The sequence below is a fragment of the Mesoplodon mirus genome, assembly GCF_964341445.2.
Source record: "Mesoplodon mirus genome assembly, chromosome: 4".
In the NCBI taxonomy this organism is placed as follows: Eukaryota; Metazoa; Chordata; class Mammalia; order Artiodactyla; family Ziphiidae; genus Mesoplodon; species Mesoplodon mirus.
The window spans coordinates 102,746,349-102,773,065 of NC_138979.1; the positions used below are offsets into that span (position 1 = coordinate 102,746,349).

General features: G+C 36.8%; 1 protein-coding gene across 5 annotated transcripts in view; it reads left to right on the forward strand.

Annotated features, from left to right (window-relative positions):
• Positions 1 to 26,717, forward strand: part of TTBK2 (tau tubulin kinase 2) — a 153,569-nt gene that overhangs the window by 64,795 nt on the left and 62,057 nt on the right. For all 5 annotated transcript variants that reach the window (XM_082620122.1, XM_082620121.1, XM_082620124.1 and 2 more), the window contains 3 exons: positions 12,909 to 12,982; positions 19,605 to 19,745; positions 21,251 to 21,355. In XM_082620122.1, coding sequence (XP_082476248.1) covers positions 12,909 to 12,982; positions 19,605 to 19,745; positions 21,251 to 21,355 — 320 coding nt within the window. The remainder of the gene's footprint in view (positions 1 to 12,908; positions 12,983 to 19,604; positions 19,746 to 21,250; positions 21,356 to 26,717) is intronic.

Genomic DNA, 26,717 nt, shown 5'->3' on the forward strand with positions numbered 1-26,717 from the left:
CTTGGTAGCAGAGAGGATATAACAGATGAATAAGTCAGTGAACTTAAAAATAGATAAATAAAAATCCAATTTGAAGAATAGAGAAAAAAAGTTAAAAATAAATAAATAAGCAGCTTCAGAAACCTTGAGACTATCATAAGACCTAACATTTGTGTCATCAGAGACCCAGAATGTGAAGAGAACAGTTGTGGTGTGGCAAAAATATTTGAAGAAATAATGGCATACTGATTGGAAAGGAAGAAATAAAACTGTCTCTACTTGCAGATGGCATGATTGTATATGTAGAAAATCCCAAGGAATCCACAAAAAAATTCCTACAATAAATGAGTTTAGCAAGTGGTTCAAGGTCAGCCCACAAAAAGCAATCATATTTCTGTATACTAGCAATAAACAATTGAAAACTGAATTTTAAAAAATCCATTTATAGTAGCTCTCCCAAAATGAAAGAATTAGGTATAAATGTAGCAAAATATGTATGAGATCTCTATGCTGAAAACTGTAAAACTCTGATTTAAAAAAATAAGAAAATTTAAATAAATGGAGAGATGTATTCATGAATTGGAAGATTCACTATAGTTAAGATGTTGATTCTCCTCAAGTTGATTTATAGATTTAAAGCAATAACAACAAAAATCCCAGCAGCACTGTTTGTAGTTACAGAGAAACCAGTTTTAGAATTTGTACAGAAAGGCAAAGGGCCTAAGATAACCAAAACAATTTTGAAAAAGTAAAATATTGGGGGAGGCTGGGAGGGAGGGAGACGCAAGAGGGAAGAGATAGGAGAACATATGTATATGTATAACTGATTCACTTTGTTATAAAGCAGAAACTAACACACCATTGTAAAGCAATTATACTCCAATAAAGATGTTTAAAATAAATAAATAAATAAATAAATAAAAAATTAAAAAAAGAAAAATGTTGGAAAAATCAAACTACATGATTTTAAAACTTAGTACAAAGCTACCACAATCAAGACTGTGATATTGGCAAAGGGATAGACATATAGATCAATTAAATAGAATAGATTCTAGAAATAGACTCACACAAATATGGCCAAAGTTGCAAAGTGGAAAAAGAATAGCACTTTTGATAAGTGGTGTTGGAACAATTGGACATCCAAATACAAAAATAGTGAACCTTGACCTAAACCACACACATCATACAAAAATAAACTTAAAATGTACTGCACATCATCTTCCCAGACCAGGGCTTGAACTTGTGTCCCCTGCATTGGCAGGCAGATTCTTAACCACTGTGCCACCAGGGAAGCCCTTTCATTTCTTCTTGTACTTATAACTTTTACTTTATATTTTGATTCAGTACTATTTGATGCATATTGATCTCTGAAAGTTATATTTTCATTTGAAATTGTCTCTGATAATAATACAATATTTGTTCTGATTATTGCTTCTGAACTGGAATTTTGAACTGGAATTTGACATTGTCTTAACAACCTCAGAACCACCATGAGGATTAAATGAGATGTTACATGTCCTGAGCACTAAATAAATGTCAGCTATTATATCTCAAAAATAAATAAATAAAATGTACCACATTTAAATGTGAAATATAAAGCTATACAGCTTTTAGAAGCAAACATAGAACATCTTTGTGAGCTGGTGTAAGTAAGAAGTCCTTTCACATGATACCAAAATCATGATTGATAAAAGAAGAAACTGATGAATTGGACTGAATCAAATTAAAAGCTTTGCTTGTGAAAGACACTTAAGAGAATGAAAAGACAGATTATAGACTGGGAGAAAATATTTGCAAATCACATACCTGTACCTGCAAAGGACTTATATTCAGAATATGTAAAAACTCTGAAAACTCAACAGTAAGAAAACAATCTAATTAAAAATCTTTAATGGGCTTTGGCAGAGAGGATATAGAGTGGAAAATCAGCTCAGCAAAAGGTGTTTAACTTAACTAGCCATTAAGGGAATGCAAATTAAAGTCATGGTGAATTTCTGCTGCACATCTATTAAAATAGTATAAAACTTTTGACAATACCAAGTGCTGACAAGGACATAGAGCAACTGGAACCCTCATACCTTGCTGGAGGGGATGCAAATTGATACAGCTCCTCTGGAAAACAATTGAACATATACTTACCATATGTTCAATATGGATTCACTCTGTGACCCAGCAGTCCCACTCCCATAGGCATTTAACCTAAAGAAATGAAAATTTACATTCATATAGAAACATATACATAAGTATTTTATATCAGCTTTATTCTTAATTACCAAAAATAAGTCCTTCAAAGAGTGAATGGCTAAATCAACTGTGATGTATCCATACAATGGAATACTATTCTGTAATAAAAAAGAATGAATTACTGATAAACACAACAATTCTTAATTTCTTCTTCTTAGGGAAATCACTTCAGGAACCTCCTAGTCTGTTCCAGTTAGGCCTGGTTATTTTCTACATTCACAGCTATTGTCCTTGGATCACCCTGCAATTTCTTCCTGGGGACTCCCCTTGCTTCTCTTTTATATTGTATGCCTTGTTGAATCCCTTTCTCTTTTTCGTTTATTCTCATTTTAGTGAAGCACCCCTCTACTAACTTCCTGAGTAAAGGGTGCATGGGAGATATATTTTTGAGACCTCTCTTGCATGTCTACCCTGATGTTAACACCAGCTGGATATAGAATTCTGGATTGAAAATAATTTTACTTCAGAAATTTGTCTTCAGACTCACTGTAGTGGTTGAGAAAGGTAATTCCCATTGTGATTCTTGTTACTTTGGCAACTTGTTTTTTTCTTTTTCTCCAGTGTTGTGCCATTTGTGTATTTTCATTTAGTAAGCAAGCCAGGCTGTGTCCTTTATTGAAACTTGCAATCTGAAAGTTTTTCTTGGGAAATTTTCTTGAATTATTTTGTTGGTGGTTTCCACCTGTTTATTTTATCTATCTTCTCTTTTGGAACACCTACCTGTTATGCAGATATTGGGCCTCTTGTAGTGGTCTCCTAATTCTTTATCTTTTCTCTCTTTTTTTAAACATATATTTGTTTATACATTTTTGTAATAGTTTAGTACATCTTAAAAATAGATAGGGTGAGGAAATCATGTTCTTTTTTTTTCATTCTAATCATAAAAGCCTGCTAGTTTTAAATTGGCCATTGTGATAGGGTAGTCTTGTTTAAATGATGAAATTCCCTGTGATGGTTATCTAGACTGAAGAGTTTGGAAACTCTTCTGCCTTTAGTTCCTGGTGAGCTACTTAGAACCTAAAGGATTGTTAGATGGGCATTCTTATGAATGCTGATAGGAGCCTTTATTCCTTAGACTCCTTGGCTGAATTATTTTTCCTAGGGACTTGGCTTAGAAGACACCCTTCCTTCTTTTGGTATCACTGTCAAGTTAACTCAATCAAGCTCCAAGCTCTGTGATGTATTTTAATCTAATCTCTTGCTTTCTCTGTAATGCTTATTCTTCATTTTTATAGGCTATAATTTGATCTTGTACTGCCTATATTGGTCTTGTAATACATTTATTGCTTCTAACAAGATTGTAAATTCTTTGAGGAAGGGACCTAGCCTTATACTTTTCTATCTCCTGTTGGTGTGGATATTTCATGAGTTATTATTAGGGTAGATAAGGTTTGTTTGTTTTTGGTGAGGAGTGGGTAAATATGAGGAGTAAATGATAGATGGATAAGGAAGCTAATTTTGTTGTATCTTTAGTAGTCTAATTGTCCAGCTTTGCAGAATCCCCTTATTTGCTAATTTGTAATTGACCTGGAATTTGTTCTTTGAATTCCAGAACATCCCCATTTAGTGGGTTAGGGATACTTTTAGTTCAGGTTTTCACTTTATTACTAAATGGCTTCTTTTATTTAAAAAGAAAAATAACTGATGCCCATTTTGATTGATTTACTTTCCTCTAGCAGCAAGTTATGTAAAATTACTTGCCTTTTGCATGACATTTTACTCTTATTAATATTTAACACTGGGATATCCACCACCAAACCACTACCTGCCATAGTTTTAAGCTCTTGAATTGAAAGCAAGAGTAGTAGATGATCATCTGAAATTGTAAGAACAAAAAGATTCTTTAGGTTATGTGCGTTTAGTTAAGCATATAGCATACCTCTTCCTTTAAGAAAAAAAAAAGCCTTAGATGAATAGAAATCCTTTCTTATATCACAGTTAAAATCTGTGTTTAACTAGCAAGGTCCTACTTTGCCTATAATATCTTTAGATATTATCTGTCTGTCTAAATTAAGTCTACTTCTTACTGTCTTTTTTGGGTGGAGATATCACTGATTATTTCTCTTTTGCACGGAGCTTGCTGATAGTCCACAAGCATTCCCTGTAGGGTTAGAGTAGTCAAGAGCTAGAAGATTTAAGAAAAAGCCTTAGTGGTGACATTTTGAGTGGTTGATAAAGATCTGGTTTGTATGTTCAGGATTCCTTTTGTCTTTTAGCAGATTTCTAAGAGTAGACATATAAGCAGAAAGTTAAAATTGGTTTGTTGATATATTTCCATCCTGTGTTTTCTTGTGGTCAACAACCTATGATTCCTAGTGATCAGTGCTGCCTTGCTGACTTCTCTTCTTTCTCTAGTTCCATCTGTGCACCAGACTCTGCTGCTCTTATTTGTCTCTAGGGAACTCTTGTTTTAATTGTCTTGTTTATTTTTTCCCCCTCAGTGCCTGGCTAGGTGACTAACTTGCTAAATATCTGAAAATCTAATCCTGAGTATTAATTTGTTAATATTACCTCCTACAGGGATATTTAGATTTTAAGAGCTGTATTTGATTTGAGGAGGCAAGGTTGAGGGAAATAAATGTGAGCAAAAAATAAGGTAGAACATTTGTGAGGGACAATAAAAAAGAAACAGACTTCAGAGTGTATAATTCTTGTTAAACTGAAGGAAATGAGGTTTGATAAGTAATGTAGAATGAATCTTGAATTCCAGGCTCACCATTTTAATCTTATTTCTTCAGGCATTATTGTTTATGGTCTCTTGAGCAGGCAAATGACAAAAACAGTTTTTTGGGGGAGATATCCTATGAATAGTGTGTGGGCAGTGACATTATGGGACATGTTTGGCCTGGTCCACTGAAGTACAGTCAGATTTGACAGAATGGATGGTGCCAAAGAGAGGTACATGCTAGGTGAGCCTGGTCGGTAGAGCCAAGATTTGAACTTATATCTGTCAACTTCCAAAATTAGTGCTCATAATCACTAAACTTTAATGATAGTAATAGGGAGCATATATTGAGCATTTATTATGTACCAGGCATTATATTAAGTATTAGACATACTTTAGCTGATTTCACTTGTGCAGTATCTCTTTGAGGTAAGTGCTATCTTACTCTTCATGTGGCTTTTAGAGGTTAAGTAACAAACTAGCAAGTGAAAAAGCTGATATTTAACTCAAGCAGTCCTGAGCACATGCACTTTTCCTACACACCAAGCTGAAAGGTTCAGAGGTGGGATATGCTTTAGTTATATTTTGATGGTTTCCTTTGCTGTGCAGAAACTTTTTGATTTAGTGTAATCCCACCTGTTTATTTTTGCATTTGTCATCTTTGCCCTTGTTGTCAAGTCCAAAAAAATCATTGCCAAGGCTGATGTCAAGGAACTTACCCCTTGTCTTTTCTTCCATGAGTTTTATGGTTTCAGGTCTTATGGTCAAGTCTTTAATCCATTTTGATGGATTGTTGATTGTTGATGTTTGATAGTTGATTTTTGTATATGGTATAAGATAGGGTCTACTTTTCATTCTTTTGTATGTGGCTGTCCATTCGATGCTCTTTTTTCCTGTGATTATCTTTTCCATATTGTGAACTTTATCTTCATGTTGGTTTCTTTCACAGTTGAGAGACGATTGCCCATAGCAACTGGAAGGGGGCTATATTCTTTCTCTTTAAGTGTAACATCGCTTCTCATAATTATATGAAGGTATTGAGTTTTGCTCTGATTAGAACATCCCTGAAACAATTATACTTGTTAGAGTAATATCATGCATTGATTATCTTAAGTCTTGAATATCTAGTTTTCTTTCCATCATCAAAGTGATCTCAATTTCTAGATTATTCTGATTGGCTTAGAGCAATTAATGCCCAGCCTTGCCTGAGAGTGAATCAGACTCATTGAGACAGTGGATATACAATTGAGGAAGATCGTTCCCCAAGGGAAATTTGGGTGCTGTTAGTATGGAGGAATGAACACTGAATAGTTAATCAAGAAAATGATTTATAAATATATTATCTCATTTAATTTTTTTCAATAGCTCTGCTGAGGAAACTGAGACTTGGTCAAGGTCCCATAATTACTAAGTGGCAGAGCTGAAATCTAACTCAAAGCCAACTTTTTTTCTTTACAGCAGTATTGTGTCTCCTTCAAAGAAAAATAATAGGTTGTCCTGCATCATATATGGCATTAATGACCCTACCTTCTAAGATTCTAAAGTGATTTTCTACAGATTCCTTATTTAAAACTTAATCATCACAAGGTACCAAAAGTTATGGGGTACAGCTTAAGCAGTACTTAGAAGGAAGTTTATAGCAGTAGACACCTACATTATGAGGCCAGAAAGATCTTCAGTAAATAACCTAAGCTACCACCTTATGACACTAGAAAAAGAAGAGCAAATTAAACCTAAAGCAAGCAGAAGGAAGGAAATAATAAAGATTACAGTGCAAATTAATAAAAGAAAACAGAAAAAATGGGGAAAAATTCACAAAACAAAAAATTAGTTCTTTAAAAAAATGAACAAAATTGGCAGACCTTTAGCTAGACAGACCAAAAAAAATAAGAAGACAAATTACTAAAATCAGTAATGGAAGAGGGGACATTTCTGCTGACCTTACAGAAATATAAAATGGATTATGATAAGAGAATGCTATGGACTACATGACAAAAAATTAAATAATTTACATGAAATGGACAAATTCCTAGAAAGACCTAAACTGTTGAAACTGACTCATGAAGAAATAGAACATCTGAATAGATTTCCTTCTCAATCTCCTTCACCATTTCCTTTTTCCTTCCCTGACGTGTTGGTGTTCTGGCGTTGACCTGGTTCTCTCAAACTATCCATCTTCTTTGGGCAGTCAGCTCCGTTGACAATACACAGATCTATTACTTTATATAGTTGACCTCTGTTAAACTCTACCCCTAAATTTCTAACACAACTTGCATGTCTTATAGATAAATCGGTACAAAATCCCCAAACCAGAAATCATTATCCTCTCTCATACTTTTGTCTTGGTTTATATTAATGCAGTTTACCCTGTCCACTTAGCTTAAGCTAAAAGTCTTCCTTCACTTTCTTCTCTTCCATAATCTGTCTATTCTGTCTCTTAAAGCTTAACTTGAAAGCTTAATTCTCACTCCCAGTGCTTTAATTTGAACCTTCCTTATCTTTTACCTCCTCTGTTGTTTTAACCTCCTAATTGATCTCCCTGCCTTAATCTCTTACATAAATCAGCATCTAATGGTGAACAGCATTACCTTTCCAAAACACAGGCCAAATCATGTAGCTCTCATGCTTGAAAACCTTTGAACTACCTCCTTCCATCTCCAACTGTCACCCGTTATCTAATAATGAGTCAAATCTGAATTCCTTTATGTGGCATATAAGACTTCAGTGTACTTTTCTTGTCTCAGCATGCCCCCCACCTGAGCCTACGTTTTAACTATTATCCAGCCCTCTAGCCTTGTTAACTCTATTATCTTTCATATATGCTTGGATCCTTCACACTTTATGTCCTCTTAGAATACTCTTCTCATATATTTAAAATTTAGTGATTTAACTCTCATGAAAAGCCTCATAAACAAAATTTTCACATCTTCTGTGTGTCCACAGCAATTTGTCTATAATGTAGAGCTCATTATACTGTATTACAATTTTTTGTTTATGTATCTGGGCTGTGAATTCCTTGAGGGTATGGGTCTTACTTAATTTATCTTGTATTCCTAGTGCCTACTTTAGTTTTTGGCACATAGTAGGTCTTCTTGTCTGTGTTTTCTCATAGTCTTTTTTTTTTTTTTTTTTTTTTTTTGGTACGCGGGCCTCTCACTGTTGTGGCCTCTCCCATTGTGAAGCACAGGCTCCGGATGCGCAGGCTCAGCGGCCATGGCTCACGGGCCCAGCCACTCCGCGGCAAGTAGGATCTTCCTGGACCAGGGCACGAACCTGTGTCCCCTGCATCGGCAGGCAGACTCTCAACCATTGCGCCACCAGGGAAGCCCCTGTCATAGTCTTTATTTATCTTTTAGTTTTAATATTTATTTGCAAGGTGTTACTTGACTTTAAAATCTGTTTCAATTGTTTCTGGCGTAATGGATAAGAACAAAGGCTCTAAAATCAAACTGCTCCATCATTTTCCAGCTGTGGGGTCTTGAACAAAGTACTTAACCTCACTAAGCCGCCATTTTCACATTGGAAAAATAGGGAAAATAATAATACTTATGCTATTAAGTTGTGAGGATTAAATACATATAAAGCATTAATATAATGGCTAGCATAGTATGCTTCCTATTATGCATGCTTTATTAGTTATTGTTATTTCTATTAATTTGTTCATTCACAAATATCAGTCAGGTGTTTCACTCTTTGCCAGGTACTGTGGGGTAGGTAACAGAACAGACAGACATGGTCCCTGTACTCATGGAGTGATACCTCAGTTTGTACTAGTTATTATAAAAGTTATTTTAAGAATTGCTGTAAGTGGTGGTGAAGAGTTACTGTTTCAGTTAAATTGTAGTTTCTCTGTACTTCCAAAAATTTGTACATATTTACTGAAATAACTTTGTTAAGTAGTTTCATTAATTGCATATATCTAAAATATAAGATCAGTAGTGTATTATGTTATAATGTATGAGATAAGAACTCATTAAGCTCTTACCTAAAGCAGTAAAGATGTACCAGGGAATCCTAGAAAATTTGCTACTGACTTTGTGTTTTGGTTATCCAATAAAGGGTCTAGTTTATTTGATTTTTATCGTTTTAAAAGTAGGTTGGTTTTGGGCTTCCCTGGTGGCGCAGTGGTTGAGAGTCCGCCTGCCGATGCAGGGGACATGGGTTTGTGTCCCGGTCTGGGAGTATCCCACATGCCGCGGAGCGGCTGGTCCCGTGAGCCATGGCCACTGAGCCTGCGTGTCTGGAGCCTGTGCTCCGCAACGGGAGAGGCCACAACAGTGAGAGGCCCGCGTACTGCAAAAAAAAAAAAAAGTAGGGTGGTTTTAGTATCAAGAGATAAATAGTATTCTGACGTGACTTATCATAAAGATATTTTTAAAAGGGCATTCCTAGAGGAGTTAAATTTCATATGGCCTTTTGTTATTAGATGATTTAAATGTCTTTGTAATAGAGATGCTGCGTTTAAATGTTACATGATAGGAAGGTGGAATCTTGAGGAATGGATAATAAGAAAATACTTCAAAATGATTTTTTAATTGTTTCTATGAAGCTGAGGAAAAGAGTAAGTTACCAATTGGTGGTCATTTTAATCCTTTCATTCTTACTACAATTTATTAGATGACTTAGTTTTGCAAACATATGTAAAATATATATAAAGTGATATACATACATTGTACACATTGTGAATTATTGTTCCCATTGCACCTGTTCTTGCTAGTTATGGCCCTTTTCAACAAAAGCACAGAGAATGAGAGAACAATGTGATAACCTAGATGCAAAAGAGAAGTGTGGAATTATTAACTAAATTAAATCTGGATTGTATTTATATTTTAAATCAGTCAGTGGACTAATTCCTTATGATTGTTGGGATGTATTTAACAGTCTATCAAAATTTGTCATTCTAGCTCTTGGTCTGTGACTTCCTCTCTTTTTTGGCAAGCTTATTCAAAGATTGCCCTCATTGTCTCATGTTCCATTTACTCTTTAACCCATTATAGACTAGATTCTGCCCTTTCCACTCACCAGTGACTTCCTAATTTTTTATATTAATGAGCACTTCTCAGCCTGTCTATAGTATTTGTCACTGGCCACTTCCCCCTTAAAATGCTCTTCTCCTTTGGATTCTGTGATCTATATCCTTTTTTTTTTTTTTTTAGTTTCTGCTTTATAACAAAGTGAATCAGTCATACATATACATCTGTTCCCACATCCCTTCCCTCATGCATCTCCCTCCCTCCCACCCTCCCCATCCCACCCCTCCAGGCGGTCACAAAGCACTGAGCTGATCTCCCTGTGCTCTGCGGCTGCTTCCCACTATCTATCTACCTTACGTTTGGTACTGTATATATGTCCATGCCTCTCTTTCGCTTTGTCACAGCTTAGCCTTCCCCCTTCCCATATCCTCAAGTCCATTCTCAAGCAGGTCTGTGTCTTTATTCCTGTTTTACCCCTAGGTTCTTCATGACATTTTTTTTTTAATTCCATATATATGTGTTAGCATACGGTATTTGTCTTTCTCTTTCTGACTTACTTCACTCTGTATGACAGACTCTAGGTCTATCCACCTCATTACAAATAGCTCAGTTTCGTTTCTTTTTATGGCTGAGTAATATTCCATTGTATATATGTGCCACATATTTTTTATCCATTCATCCGATGATGGACACTTAGGTTATTTCCAGCTCCGGGCTATTGTGAATAGAGCTGCAATGAACATTTTGGTACATGTCTCTTTTTGAATTATGGTTTTCTCAGGGTATATGCCTAGTAGTGGGATTGCTGGGTCATATGGTAGTTCTATTTTTAGTTTTTTAAGGAACCTCCATACTGTTCTCCATAGTGGCTGTACCAATTCACATTCCCACCAGCAGTGCAAGAGTGTTCCCTTTTCTCCACACCCTCTCCAGCATTTATTGTTTCTAGATTTCTTGATGATGGCCATTCTGACTGGTGTGAGATATCCATTTCTTATAGTTTGCTCTCAGGCTGTTACTCTGTTTCCTTCATAGACTCTTTTATTTCTGCTCATGCTTTAAATGGTTCATTTTCTTTTCTTTTCTTTTTTTTTTTTATTAGTTTCTGCTTTATAACAAAGTGAATCAGTCATACATATACATCTGTTCCCACATCCCTTCCCTCTTGCGTCTCCCTCCCTCCCACCCTCCCTATCCCACCCCTCCAGGCGGTCACAAAGCACTGAGCTGATCTCCCTGTGCTATGCGGCTGCTTCCCACTATCTATCTACCTTACGTTTGGTACTGTATATATGTCCATGCCTCTCTTTCGCTTTGTCACAGCTTACCCTTCCCCCTCCCCATATCCTCACGTCCATTCTCAAGTAGGTCTGTGTGTCTTTATTCCTGTTTTACCCCTAGGTTCTTCATGACATTTTTTTTAATTCCATATATATGTGTTAGCATACGGTATTTGTCTTTCTCTTTCTGACTTACTTCACTCTGTATGACAGACTCTAGGTCTATCCACCTCATTACAAATAGCTCAGTTTCGCTTCTTTTTATGGCTGTAAATGGTTCATTTTCTAGTATTCTGTTCTTCGGTTTCTTTTCTTCTCATTATTTATTCTTTCAACTTGGAAATCATACATTTGTGTTTGTAGTTCCATCTGCCTTCCATGAACCAATCCTTCCCCAATGTATTTCTGGAGTTCAGCTTTTTGTCTCAGTACCAGGCTTGAAATTACAATTGTCTACTGAATTCAACTGGTTGTCCTCAAACTCAACATTCTGATATCCCTTAAAATCTATGCAACCTACTATATTCTCTTATTTTGGTACAACTTTTACTTGTGCCAATTTCTAGTCAAAAACTATATCTTTAGTATCTCTCAGATTTATCCTATTTTTTAATCTATCTATAATACATAAGATTCAAAAAAAAGGTTCAAACCCATATTCTCTCTCTTGAGATATTGTAACTATCAGCAGAGTGACCATTCTGCATTCATATTTGACCTCTCTGTAGTCGATCTTCCTCATTGCTACCATAGTGATGTTCTAAAATGGAACGTTTTAAGTGTTTACCTTTTAGATGCTTCTCACTACACAGCAGTAGTTTCCAAATACCTGGATGTTTCAAAATCATCCATGGCCTGTCTGCGTTTGGGTCATTTAGAGAACTTTTGAAAGCTCATATCCTGTATCTTCCGCCACAGATCCTGAATCAGTATAAAGTTTAGGAGTTTTCAAAAAGTTTCCCAGATGATTTTGATAAGCAGCCAGGGTTGGAAAATATTGACTTATACATATGGTTCAGATTCCTTATCGTGGAGTCCAAGACCCTTCTGGATTTGGTGCCTGCCTGTTTCTCCAGCATCATCTCATTCTGTTCTCCCTCCCTTCATTCACTGTTCTCCAGCCTGATTCCCTCTTCTGGCCCTGGAATCCACCAGTCCTGATCCTCTTTTAGCACCTTTGTTTGCTTTTGCTGAATTAGGGGCAGGACCCTAGCCTCTGTCTGCTCCATCTCTGCTTCCCTCTGCATTCTAGCCACTAGCAGCTCCTTGGATTTCACATGTGGAACTCAGGTTGAAAACCACTGAGCAAATCCAAATCAATAAGGCCCAGAAAGATGAAGGGACTCACTGAGTCTATAATGGTGAATGGCAGACCATATCTAAAATTCAGGGTTTATATTCCTAACATACTTCTTATTTATTGCTCTTCTGTGCTTTCAGATGTATCATGTCTGGGCAAGTTGATCTGAAATGACCTCTTAATTCTTTCCTTCCTAAATAAATTATCATTCATTTGTTCCCTCATTTACTTGTTTATTTATTCATTTAGTAAACATTTATTTGACTACACAAAGAGCAGTGTAGGATATGGAGGGAGATGGGTAGAAAATTTGAATAATACTAATCTCCTGTCCTTAAGGTTCTTAAGATAGATCCTTTACATTCGATCATAAAATACTATACAGAAAAACAAATTATTAATTTTTAAGAAGAGAAACTGTAGTACAACCTTTTCTACTATCTTCTTTCTTTCTTTCTTTTATCCAGGGAAAGACCATGTTTGTAGATTTATTGGCTGTGGGAGGAATGATCGATTCAACTACGTGGTCATGCAGTTGCAGGTAGGTTACTTTGAAAATGTATCTTAAAATTGTCCAGTTTTGATCAAAATACCTAATTATAGTAGACATGAATAAAATTAACAACATTCTTGGTATCATCTCAGAATGTTTTATACTATGCAGATGGAACTTTAAACAGACCTGATAACATATTTTTCCAAAGATGGAAGGGTTGTCTCTGTCAACTATTTAGTTGATGCATATCTTCATTGATTGTCATCACTGCAAAGTTTTTGATCCCCACATGGATTGCTGGATATAATATGAGTTTTGTCCTGTCCCTGTCCCTTCCTTCTCCACCTCTCACTACCTTAAGGGCTCTAGTTTTCCATTTTCACAAGAATCAACCTTGACTGCTTGAAAATTTAAGAATAAGATGAGATAGAGGAGAAATGCCATTCCTCTTTCTCTTTATCATTAACATAGCTCTGTTCCCCTATCCTTTAGATGGAAAGTGGAGTTGGGTTGGGTAGCAGATGCAAGAAATTCAGAAAGGGAGCATTGAAGTAATGACTACAGCAAGGAGAAGAGGGAAATCATCCCATTCTCTCTGACACTGCCTCTGCCCCTGAATGAACACACACATACACATACACACACACACACACACACACACACACAGAGCTCTGAACCTGTAGTCACCATCAGTGTGTAAAAGCCATAGTTCAGGGACTTCCCTGGTGGTGCAGTGGTTAAGAATCCGCCTGCCAATGCAGGGGACACGGGTTCGATCCCTGGTCCGGGAAGATCCCACATGCCGCAGAGCAACTAAGCCCGTGCACCACAACTACTGAGCCTGCATGCTGCAACTACTGAAGCCTGTGCGCCATAGAGCCCATGCTCCGCAACAAGAGAAGCCACCACAATGAGAAAGCCCGTGCACCGCAATGAAGAATAGTCTGTGCTCGCTCCAACTTGAGAAAGCCCACTTGCAGCCACAAAGACCCAACACAGCCAAAATAAATAATAAAAAATAAAATAAAGGCCATGGTTCACTTTGCTGCCTAGTTTAGGATCCTCAGGGTTTCCCTTCATCTTTAGCAAAGTTTGTTTTAGGCATTTGGTTCTTTTATTTTTATTTTTTCAACTTAGGTACATAGTAGTGATTTCAGAGACATAGATCCTGGCCTAAATTCTTCCTCTTCTTTTTTTGTTTCCCTCAGCTATCCTTCAGCATTTGATTTAGATCTATAGATATTAATCTCCCTGCAGACTGTAGCCTTAAAGTCTTTGAATCATGTGATTCACTACTCTTGAGCCAGCATAGTTTTGTTTCTTTTTTTTTTTTTTTTTTTTTTTTTTTTTGCGGTATGCGGGCCTCTCACTGCTGTGGCCTCTCCCGTTGCAGAGCACAGGCTCCGGACGCGCAGGCTCAGCGGCCATGGCTCACGGGCCCAGCCGCTCCTCAGCATGTGGGATCTTCCCGGACCCGGGCGCGAACCCATGTCCCCTGCATCAGCAGGCGGACTCTCAACCACTGCGCCACCAGGGAAAGCCCAGTTTTGTTTCTTGAAGTAGCTATCCCTGTATCTTTTTAGGTCATTAGTATGGACCATTCTGTCTTTCACTTTGACCAATAATAATATAACTTTTTGTATGCTATTTTATAGTTTTCTTCTGGATTTATTATGCATCTTATTTGATCCTTATCATATCCTCTGAAGAGGATAGGACAGGTTTTATCCCCATTTTGCAAATGAAGAGACTTAAGCTCAAACAGTTTTGTGGTTTGCCTGAGACTGACTAACTTGATGGGTGTTAGGACTTGATGGAAGCCTGAGGCCAGTATTCTTGGCACAATAAAACTATTTTTGTCTTTAGGCTACTACTGACTGGAGAACATGGACAGTCTTTTTTAGTCTGCAGTCTCTCTCTCAGTCCTAGCATATACTCAGTTTTATTTTATTTGCACTTAACCTTAATCTCACTTTCTGGAAATGGGAAGGCTCCTAGTCTGGGAGAACTAAGGAGGCTGGTGTATATCAGATAACGATGGCTTTTGTGACCTTTGGCAAGCGCCTATGGACCCATCCAAGAACCTTTCAATTTGACTTGCATGCTGTATTTTTTCCTGTCATGAGAAAATTAACCCACCATTAACCTCCCATCCCTACAGTTATGGTTGACTCGATTTGAGGCAAGACTAAAGCTGTTATAACTGTTCGAGGGTTCTTTCTCTTATTTGACATACTGAAGATGACTGCTGGGGTTTCCCACATATATTTTAATAAAATTTATATGCTCAGACCCAGCTTCTCACTGACATATCTAATTTTTTCTAAAAACCCTCATTGTTCCTAAGTTAACTTCAGTCTTTTCCTCCTGGCAATTCAATTATATAACATCTGCTGTTAAAAATGTTAAGGAATAATCCTGTTTCTCTTGTAGAAGTTCTAGCTATTTACCGTTAAAATGGGTCTGAAATCTAATAGAGTTCAAGCAGTCACACATGTTTATTTTCTCATTTCTACTAGGAAGACCTTGGCCAGGTCTCATTTGATATCCTGTCACTATTGAGGCTTTACATGATCATCCTTAGTATAGCCAAAGGGTGATATTTTGTGATAAGCATATCACCTAGGAAGGGGCAAAAAATGTTTTGAATCCTGTAACCAGTACAGATGTAGATCTAGATTGCCTAACATCAGGACTACTATATATATATATATATATATATATATTTTTTTTTTTTTTTTTTTTTTTTTTTTTTTTGCGGTGCGCGGGCCTCTCACTGTTGTGGCCTCTCCCGTTGTGGAGCACAGGCTCCGGACGCGCAGCCTCAGCGGCCATGGCTCACGGTCCCAGCCACTCCGCGGCATGTGGGATATTCCCGGACCGGGGCACGAACCTGTGTCCCCTGCATTGGCAGGCGGACTATCAACCACTGCGCCACCAGAGAAGCCCCAGGACTGCTATATATTTTTAAACTTTTTATTATTGTGGAAAAAATTAAACATAAACAAAAGTAGAGCGAATAGTATAATGAATATCCATGTACTCACCACCCAGCTTCAGTAATCTTCAATATATGGCCAATCTTATCTGAGGTGTAGTCTCCCTTTCCTCTCCTTCCCCAGATGATTTCAAAGAAAATCCAAGGCATATTTTATCTGTAAGTATATCAATATATATTTCTAAGAGTCAAGGATTCTTTTTTTCCCACTGTTAACCATAATGCACAATAGTATCTTAATAACATCAATTATCAAGTCAATCTTTAGATTTTCTTGATTGTTTCTCTCCCTTATTTATTTATTTTTTTTATATTTGTTTTACTTGAATCTGGTTCCAGACAAGGTTCACACATTGTATTTTGTGCATACATATCTCTTAAGCCTGTTTTAATCTTTAGTTTCCCTCTCATTTTTTTTTCTTACAGTTTTCTTTTTGTTGTTTGTATTGTCATTGATAAAAACAGAGTCATTTGTCATGCAGAAGTTTCCATATTCTGGATTTTGCTGATTGTCTCCATGTGGTGATATTTAACATGTTCTTCTGTCCCCTGTATTTTCTATAAACTTGTGATTAGATCAGATTCCAGTTTTGTTTTATTTGGCTAGAATACTTCAGAGGTGGGTTGTGTGCTTCCTATTTATATCATATCAGTAGGCAGTGTCTGGTTGTCTCTCTTTTAGTTAAAATTGAACAGTGAGGTTTCGGGGCCATCAGCCTCTCCATCCATTTTAAAGTTCCCAGTGATTTTTCTCTTAGGTTTTATCAACGCATTAGTAACCACTGCCTAGATTCATTACTTCAGTAGGGTTACAAATATACTGTTGTAATTTTATAACTTCTTCTTTATTAGCTGGAATTCTTTAAAAAGCACTCCACCAATTATTAGGTTATCCTAAGGTACATTTCACACAGAAGGGAAGGACTAATGTTTGATTCTTTTACTTAAAAGTTTTCAGAATAATGAGTTGGTTCCTCAATAGGGAACTTTGATAGTATCCTTACTTTCTGATTCCTCTTAATGAGAGATGGTATTTAGAGATGACAATATAGATGCTATGGGTGCCTGCTGCAATTGGGTTGGTCATTGTTTTAAATTATTTTCAAGTGGATAGGTTCAGGATTTTTTTTTTAAAGAAAAAATATATCATAGTTCATACTGATATTTCCAGTTCAAATTTGTGGCGATAGAATTGCTGGCATGTAACTTCTTTGATTTTATATTTTCATCTCTTTGCCTAATATATGTAGATGAAACGATATGGTTAGAATTTACATGAGAATAATCCAGTATATATGTGTACAAAGGGAGATGTTGTGTGTTGCATAGTGGGAGAGGAGGAGTGGATAACAGATGAAACAAGATTGGCCATTAATTGATAATTGTTAATTCTGGGTGATGGATAGGTATATGAGAGTTCATTCTTTTTTTAGTGGTTGCATAACAGTCAGTAAGATGACTGAACCATAATTTATTTAACCATTTCATTTATTGATGGATGTATAGATTGTTTTCAGTTTTTATCTATAACAAATAATAATCACCTGTAATATATACCCTGAAGTATAACTTGGTGGATCAACCTGCATGTATGTACCATGTTAATAATTCTTTTCCCCATACCCTTGCCAGCTTTGTTTTTATCTTCTCAGATTTTGTTAATTGATACCTTAGATTTATGTTTTAAAAGATCTAAAATTTGGGCTTCCCTGGTGGCGCAGTGGTTGGGAGTCCGCCTGCCGATGCAGGGGACATGGGTTCGTGCCCCGTCTGGGAAGATCCCACATGCCGCGGAGCGGCTGGGCCCGTGAGCCATGGCCGCTGAGCCTGCGCGTCCGGAGCCTGTGCTCCGCAACGGGAGAGGCCACCACAGTGAGAGGCCCGAGTACCGCAAAAAAAAAAAAAAAAAAAAAAAAAAAAAAAAAATAAAAGATCTAAAATTTAAAAAGCATTACTAATATCATAAATACACTTTAATTGATTTCCTTTCAAAAACTTTTATGATGGCAGAATTTGTTTACAAATAAAGTTCCAGTATTACCTTAGGTATATATTTGGCAGTCAAAATACTGATTTTTGAAGAAAAAAATTATTGAAATGCTAATTAAAGTTATTAGGTACTCTCATGGGATTATAAAACTCATTGCCCTAGATTATCAGTCATTTTACGTTTGCTGAGGATGTAGAGAACAATAAAATAAATTCCACTAACATTAAAAAATAATAAAAAAGTTAACTACCAATTAATGCTGTGGGAAAACCGCATTTTTAAAGAGGATATGAAGTATTAAAGTCTCCTGACTTTTCTGTAATTTTTCAATTCTCGTATTACTTGATTACTATTTAATATTTTATTTTACATGGTATTTAAGTCACTTAAGAATTTATTACTTTTTCAGAAGTGAATTAACTGTCTTTAGTTGAGGTAATGGTATTAGTGGTATTAATTAATCCCAAACATACACTATAAAATTTTGGGTATAGAGAGATTAGGATGTTTCAATCCCCTTGTGATATAGGAGCCAGTTTCCATTCTTTGGGAGGTGGAACTGCAGCATCCTAGCCTGCTCTTCTCGTCAGATTGCTTGTTTGTACCTATGCAATAAGGAATCTTCTGGGTAGAGCAGCACTGTGCAGTGGAAAAAGAACACTTTCCAGTCAAACAGACTAAGATTTGAAGAACAGTTTTACCTTAACAGGTCAGAATTATTTAAAGTCTCTGAGCCTCAGTTTTCTCATCTGTAAAACAGGAATAACAACTTCTATTTAGGGTGCTAAGGACTAAATACAGTCATGAATGTAATACATCTGGCACAGGCTAGATAAATTCATTGCTTTTATCTACTGCTATAAGTAATTGAGTGTTTGTTTCATATCATTTTTATTTATAATAACAGTAATTAGCATTTATTGAGTACCTAGTGTGTGCCAGACAGTATTCTAAACACTACATGGATCTTGTTTAATCCTTACAAAACAGTGTAAGGTAGGTATTATGGGCCCCATTTTATAAGGAAACTGTGACACAGAAAAGTTAAGTAGTTTGTATAGGAATATGATAGGCAATAATGAGGAATTACTGCCCTGTGTATATATCTTTTTTAAGTAATCAAGACTATATTTTGTTATAACATCAGTGACAAAGGAAACATATTATAGACGTAGAATAGACAAAGACAAATACTGTATGATATCACTTATATGTGGAATCTAAAAAATACAATAAACTAGTGAATAAAACAAAAAAGAAGCAGACTCACAGATATAGAGAACAAACTAGTGGTTACCAGTGGGGAGAGGGGAGAGGGGGTAGGGGCAGTATAGGGATAGGAGATTTTTAAAAAGAGTTATTATGGCATTATATGAAATCATGTGTGTGAAACTTTAAAAAATTATGAAGTTCTATAGAATTTAAAGAATCCTTCATTCAGAAAAAAAAGTTAAAAAGAAACATAATATGTTAAAAAAAAACTTTGGTTATTCTTAAATATCTCCGAAATGTTCATGCGTTATCTTAAGAGAATCTCTTCTCTTGAGTGAGAGGCTCATGATTCAGGTAAAATCCTTGCTATTTCAGTCAAAACATTTTTTAATGGTAAATGAGCAATTCTCTACTCTTCTCTTATACATTTAGTACAGTACTTGAAAGTATTTATTTGGTTTCCACAGGGTCGGAATCTGGCGGATCTACGCCGTAGTCAGTCTCGGGGCACATTCACCATTAGCACTACTCTTCGGTTGGGTAGACAGATTCTGGAGTCTATTGAGAGCATCCATTCTGTGGGATTCTTGCACCGAGACATCAAACCGGTAGGGGGCCTTTTCTTCCAGATCACAGAATGAGTTTGTTTGGTAATCTTAATCTTATGATGGGACACAGTAAATTACAAATGTAGCTTTCTATATTAAATACAAGGTAGTATTTTAATTTCTGTGGCAAAGATGTAAACTTAAAGTACATGTAACTTGCCTTTTAATTTAAAAAAATGATAATTACAAACTATAACTTATAATAAAGAGCTTTTCTCATACAATGAAAATGTTGCTCGGCAGCCAAATTAAAAATTATTAATGCTTCACTATTATTATTATATGTGTTAACATTGTCAATTACTTAGCCTTACACCTAAATTAGTAGTTATTCTTTGGATTTCTTTTTCCTGATATTGGTTAAAAATATATACATATGTTGCTTTTAGATGTTGGCATTATGTCCTTTGAACTATTTCTCAAGTGACAAATTATACTTATAAGAAACCATCAACTATGAAAGAGCTTGCTTTTTCTTCTGAGTGCTACAGTGCCAATATATAGTATTTTTTTCTATTCTGTTTTTTCTTAGAAATTGTCATTTCTGTAACTGTGAAATATGTCTTTATTTTCTCTTTCTTGGTTTTTGTATTACAAGGGGAAATGACCCATTTCTGATATGCTGTATTTACTATAAATGTATCATATGTTGGTTGTTGCAGTTGAAAATTATTTCCATCTGTTGCTACATGATTTCTAAAATTAAACAGTTTACATGAAAATGCCAACTAAAATTAACATAGTTGAGTCAGACTTAATGTAACGTAGATTTCTCCTGCTTTTATTTTTATGTCAAGTTAAACGTCATTATTTGAGAACCATGGTGATTGAAGAAGAGTTTCCATTTTGATTAGAAAGCTCCCTAAGTAGAACAGTATTTTAAAATAAAACAGTATTTTAAAATAAAAGCTAACAATTCTGTAACAATTTGACTTTTGACTTTTTTTTAAAAAAAATAAATTCCCTTATATACCTATCTTTGCAAGTTTGTGGTCATTTAATGTTACATTTATTTTTATTAGGGGAAGAATGCAGAGTGTATTTTCCTTAAGTCTGTTTTGAAATGTGTCCTTGAATTGTATTTTAATTTTTACATGTAGTGAAGTTCAGGTTCATGATGCTTATAGGAAATTCATTTCAATTTCTGAACTATGTATTCTATTTTGCTCACTCCTAGTTCCTCCCATTTTAAAAAGTAAGTAGTGACTTAGACTAGAATTTCAAGGAACTTAGAGTACTGATTCCAGTTAAGTCAGTGTTGTGTTTTATGTAAATTTATAGTCACATAAATTTTTTGTTGCTCAAAGTTCACCTGATCCTAGGCATTAGTAGAATCCACAGCAAAATTATGTATTAATATCCAGTAAACATCATTGACTAGAATAGTATATTTGGGACATGTGTGTTATATAGAGTTTAAATAGAAGAATTAAAATAGAGGAAGGATAAGGTATAAGGACTAAGTATAAAAATAATATGTATATTTTCCTTCTTTATTTTTCTAGTCAAACTTTGCCATGGGTCGCTTTCCTAGTACATGTAGGAAATGTTACATGCTTGATTTTGGCTTGGCTCGACAATTTACCAATTCCTGTGGTGACGTCAGACCAGTAAGATTTTTCATATTATTATTAAATATTTGAGAATTAACTTATTATTTATAGTGTCACACTTTTTAAAGAAATGCTAATTGTGTATCAGAATGGATGTCATCCAAGAAGTATCATATAGATTTTATGATTACTTTATAGATGGTGTTAATTTTATTATTGAGAGTTGTGGCTTTTAAAAACATGTACATTAGGGCTTCCCTGGTGGCGCAGTGGTTAAGAATCTGCCTGACAATGCAGGGAACAGGGGTTCAAGCCCTGGTCCGGGAGGATCCCACATGCCGTGGAGCAACTAAGCCCGTGCACCACAATTACTGAGCCTGCGCTCTAGAGCCTGCGAGCCACAAGTACCAAAGCCCGCGTGCCTAGAGCCTGTGCTCCACAACAAGAGAAGCCACTTTAATGAGGAGCCCGCGCAACACAACGAAGAGTGGCCCCCGTTCGCCACAACTAGAGAAAGCCTGTGCGCAGCAACGAAGACCCAACGCAGCCAAAAATAAATAAATAAATTTATAAAAAAACCCCAAAAAAACATGTACATTAGATGCAGATTTAGAGTGGTTTTATAAGAACACACATTACCACTTTAGCATCAAGGGTCTTTTTTGCAGTCTGGGTCTCTTTGTACATCCTATACTTCTATTTCAGTTACCGTATTTTTCATACCCAGAATTTCTATTTGGTTCTTTTAAAGAATTTCTCTTTAGTGATATTCTCTATTTGATATGGCATTGTAATTATACTTTCCTTACTTCTTTAAGTAAGGAAAGCTTTCCTTTATTTCTTTGAACATATTTATAATGCCTACTTTGAAATCTTCTCCTGTTATATCCAACAGGAGAAGAATGTAGTCATTCTTATAGTCAGCTTCTGTTGTCTACTTTTTTTTTTACATGTATGGGTCACATTTTCCTGTTTCTTTGCATGTCTTATTTTTTTTGTTGTTGGAAATTGGACATTTTTGATAATATAATTCTGGGTACTGGTTCTCCCTTCCAGGGCTTGTTAGTGTTATTTGCTTATTTATATGATTAGTGACTGACTAGATTATTTTATCCTTCCCCCCCATCCCAGCACATAGGGTTAAGTCTCTCTTTTTTTAAAAATTAAATTTATTTATTTATTTATTTAATTTTTGGCTGTGTTGGGTCTTCATTTCTGTGCGAGGGCTTTCTCTAGTTGCGGCGAGTGGGGGCCACTCTTCATCGCGGTGCACTGGCCTCTCACTATCGCGGCCTCTCCTGTTGCGGAGCACAGACTCCAGACGCTCAGGCTCAGTAGCTGTGGCTCACGGGCCCAGTTTCTCGGCAGCACATGGGATCCTCCCAGACCAGGGCTCGAACCCGCGTCCCCTGCATTGGCAGGCAGACTCTCAACTACTGCGCCACCAGGGAAGCCCTGTTAAGTCTCTCTGTTGCCCCTCAGGGAGGTGCAGCTTTGGGTCTGCCCATCGTCACCCTGGAATGACAGTGGTGCTGGTAGGGCTCTCCTCCACACTTTTTCTGACCACATTCAGTTGTTAAACCTGCTGATTGCTGGCTGATTGCTCTGTTGCTTACAACAGTGCCCCAAGACGTACATTCCTTGACAGACTAATCCAATCAAATTGTGGCTCCTAAAATGGAATAGTTTTGGGTTTTTTTGGCTGCTGCTGCAGGCTTGCAGGGTTAGTTCCCTGACCAGGGATTGAACCTGGGCCCTCAGCAGTGAGACCACAGAGTCCTAACCACTGGACTGACAGGGAATTCCCTTCTGAGGTTATAGTTTGATGTTTGTTCTGACCCCAGAAGGGCTCCCCAACCTGTCTTGTTCCCCTGATTCTCACCTGGCCAGCCTGTGGTCTAGGCTGTATCCTCATATCCACAAATCCTCCCAGTTCTCTTTATTATAACCTCCACTATTAATGAGAGGGTCTTAAGTTTAATTAACTTCACTGTTGCAAGGGAAATAAGTTCCTTTGGGAAGAGATTGGGAGATAAACTTTTTTATGGCATTCTTCTGTCCGCAGACAAAATCTCTGACCGAGGGCTCTGGAGTTGGGGGTGAGGACTATGGCAGACTTCTCTCTGAGTGACATCCTGTCTTAGGAGCAGGGCCCTCTGGTTGAGATCGGGACAGTAGCCTGAGGTCTCTTGGCTTGACTCTCCTGGCATGGAACCACTGCTTCATGAGCCAGGAGAAGGGCTTTTGGGGCCCCAGTATTTTCAGCACACCATGCCCAAGGTAGAGCCTTCAGTCCATGAGTGGAAGCTGGGTGCAAGAAAGGGGCTTCCACCTCTGTACCACACTTGCCCATGACAGCCTCCTCAGCAACAGGCAGCTGGGAGAAGATGAGAAATGCTGAAGTCCTGCTCCTACACGAAGAAAGCCCTCTGGCTCGGAACTGGTGAAGGAGGGAGCCCTGTGTTCTCGGCTGCAGCATCCTGGAGTGGAGCCACCCCTGCTGATCTGGAAGAGAGGAAGGAGGGGGAGCGGTTTTGGTTCAAATACCATAGACTCTAGCTTTTCTTACTGACTTTTCATGAAGTAGCTGTTTCATCATTTGTTGTTTACTTGAAGGACCATTTCCAGAGGCTATGGTTATTTTTTTAAATTATTTTTACCGGTTTTACTGGGGAGCAGGTCATTAGAGCTCCTCATATTGTCATACTGGCAGTTGATCTCCCCCTACAGTTCTTTAATGTCTACCTTTTTTTAAAATTTATTTTTTAATTGAAGTATAGTTGATACAATGTTGTGTTATAATGTCTACTTTTATACTTTTTGTTTCAACTTGATACTATGATTTTCATTTCTAGCAGATTAGTTGCACAGAAGTTGAAACACTGGTTTTGAATGAGCTAACTATATAATAATAGACTTGTATACAATAAATGTAAATTATATTTAAAATATAGGCACATGAAAATTTAAGCACCTAGAAATTATAAGAGAATCTTTTTGGTTCCAGTGAAGGTCTTGCATTAATAGATAGCAAGGCAGGTAATGAATTTGGGTCCAATGCAGCTTATTAGACTTGAATATATTTCTGGAGTCTCATTTCTTTTCCAAGTATCTTTTTTTTTTAGTTTTTAGAATATTATGAGGTTATTATTTATTCCCTTATAAGACACTTATTAAATGAGCACAGATTATGTGTGAGGCATGGATCTAGGTGCTGGGACTGCAGCGGTGAACAACAGACCAAAATGAGGTTCTTATGGAGGTTATATTTTAGTGGTGAAGACAGATAATATACAAATAAATACATAATTTTAGACTGTGATAAATTCTACCAAAAAAACCCCAGCAGAAAGCAGGGTATTGACATAGAGAGCGATGGGCAGTGAGGCTAGGAGACTATTTTAGAGGTATTAGTTAGAAAAGACTTCTCTAAGGAAGTATTGAGTTGAGAGTTGAATGAAGTATGAGAGCAGGCTGTGTGATTTTCTGGAAAGAGAGTGCTCCAGGCAAAGGGAACAGCAAGTGCAGAGACTCTGAGGCAGAGTAAGTTTGGTATATTCAAGGAAAAGGAGGGAGGCCACTGTGGCTGTAGCATGGCATAGCATGGTGTGGCGGGTAAGTGGAGAGAGACGAGGTTTAGGAGGTTGGTAGACCCCAGAATGTGAATGATTTTGCCAAGAGATGGATTTTATTCTAAGTGTGATAGGAAGCAGGGTTGTTGCATAATATGTTACATGCTCTGTCAATAAGCTAACTATAGAGTTATATACAGAAGTAGGTTATATTTAAAACGTAGCCACATGAGAATTTAAGTGCCTTGAAATTGTGGGAAGACTATCTTCAGTTCTATCAATGTTCTTGTATTAATTGGTATTTGGGCAGGTAAAGAATTTAGTTCCTATGTAGTGTATTGTATTTGAATATATTTCTGGAATCCCACTTCTATTCTAAATAGAAGTTTTTCAATTCTTAGGACTTTTTTTTTTTTTAATCACTCTCTGAAGAAGAGACTATTGAGAGAAAGAGTAGAATCAGAAAGACAAGTTAAAAGGCTAATGCCATGGTCCAGTGGTCATTGCTGGTGGCTGGGACTTAGGGCATTAGGGTGATACAATGAAGATGGTGGAAAATGCTTATATTTAGGATATATTTAAAAGATGTATTTAACAGGACTTCCTTCTGGATTTGATACTGAAATGTGAAGGGAAAAGAAGAGTCAAGAATGACTTCTAAGTTTTTGTCCTGAAACCATGTTAGAGATGAAGGCTGAAGTGTGGATTTGATGAGGGAAAAATGGAAGTTCTCTTTTCTTTTCTTTTTTTAAAGCTTTCTTAGTTGTTGTTTTTTAATGTAAAAAATTTTTAAATTTTTGGCTGCATTGGGTCTTCATTGCTGTGCATGGGCTTTCTCTAATTGTGGTAAACGGGGGCCACACTTCGTTGCGGTACACGGGCTTCTCATTGCGGTGGCTTCTCTTGTTGTGGAGCACAGGCTCTAGGCACGTGGGCTTCAGTAGTTGTGGCTCACGGGCCCTAGAGTGCAGGCTCAGTAGTTGTGGTGCATGGCCTTAGTTGCTCTGTAGCATGTGGGATCCTTCCAGACTAGGGATCGAACTCGTGTCCGCTGCAATGGCAGGTGGATCCTTAACCACTGCACCACCAGGGAAGTCCCCGGAAGTTCTGTTTTCTAAAAGTTAAGCTTAAAATGCCTCTTAGATTCTAGATGGAAATAATAAGAAGTTGACTTGATATAATAATCTGTAGCTCAAAGGAGATATCAGGGATGGAGATAATATAAATTTAAGAATCATTTGCTCCCAATGTTTAAAAATAAATGGTAATTTAAAAAAATGGAACTAGGTTAGATCAGCTAGGGAAAAGGTATAGCTAGAAAAGGAGAGAGGTCTGAGTCTGAGCCATTGAGACACTTTAGCAACTCGATAATGGATAGAAAAGAACTATGAATTAGCAAAGAACAGTGGGGAGGAGGATTGGCCAGTGATGTAGGAGGAAAATCAGGAGAGTGTGGTATCTTGAGAGCCAAGTGAAGAAAGTGCTTCAGATATGTGAGGTGCTACTGATGCTACTGGTAGGTCAAGGAAGGTAGGAGAACTGAGAACTGATCATCTGGATTTGGCAAGATGGAAGTGACTGGTGACTTTTATAAAAGTGATTCGGTAGAGCAATGAAAACTTAATTGGAGTAGGTTAAAGAAAGTGTTGGAGAGAGGATGTGGAGAAAGGGAATATAAGGAAAACAGGGAAGTAGTTGTAAGGGAAGTAAAATCCTTCCCTCCTTCCCTAGTTTTTTTTTTTTTTATGTCAGCTATTGTAGCATGCTCGTGTTCTAATATTAGTAGCGCTCCAGGAGACATGAAAAAAGTTGATGATGTAAGACAGCAGGAACAATCATAGGAGCCA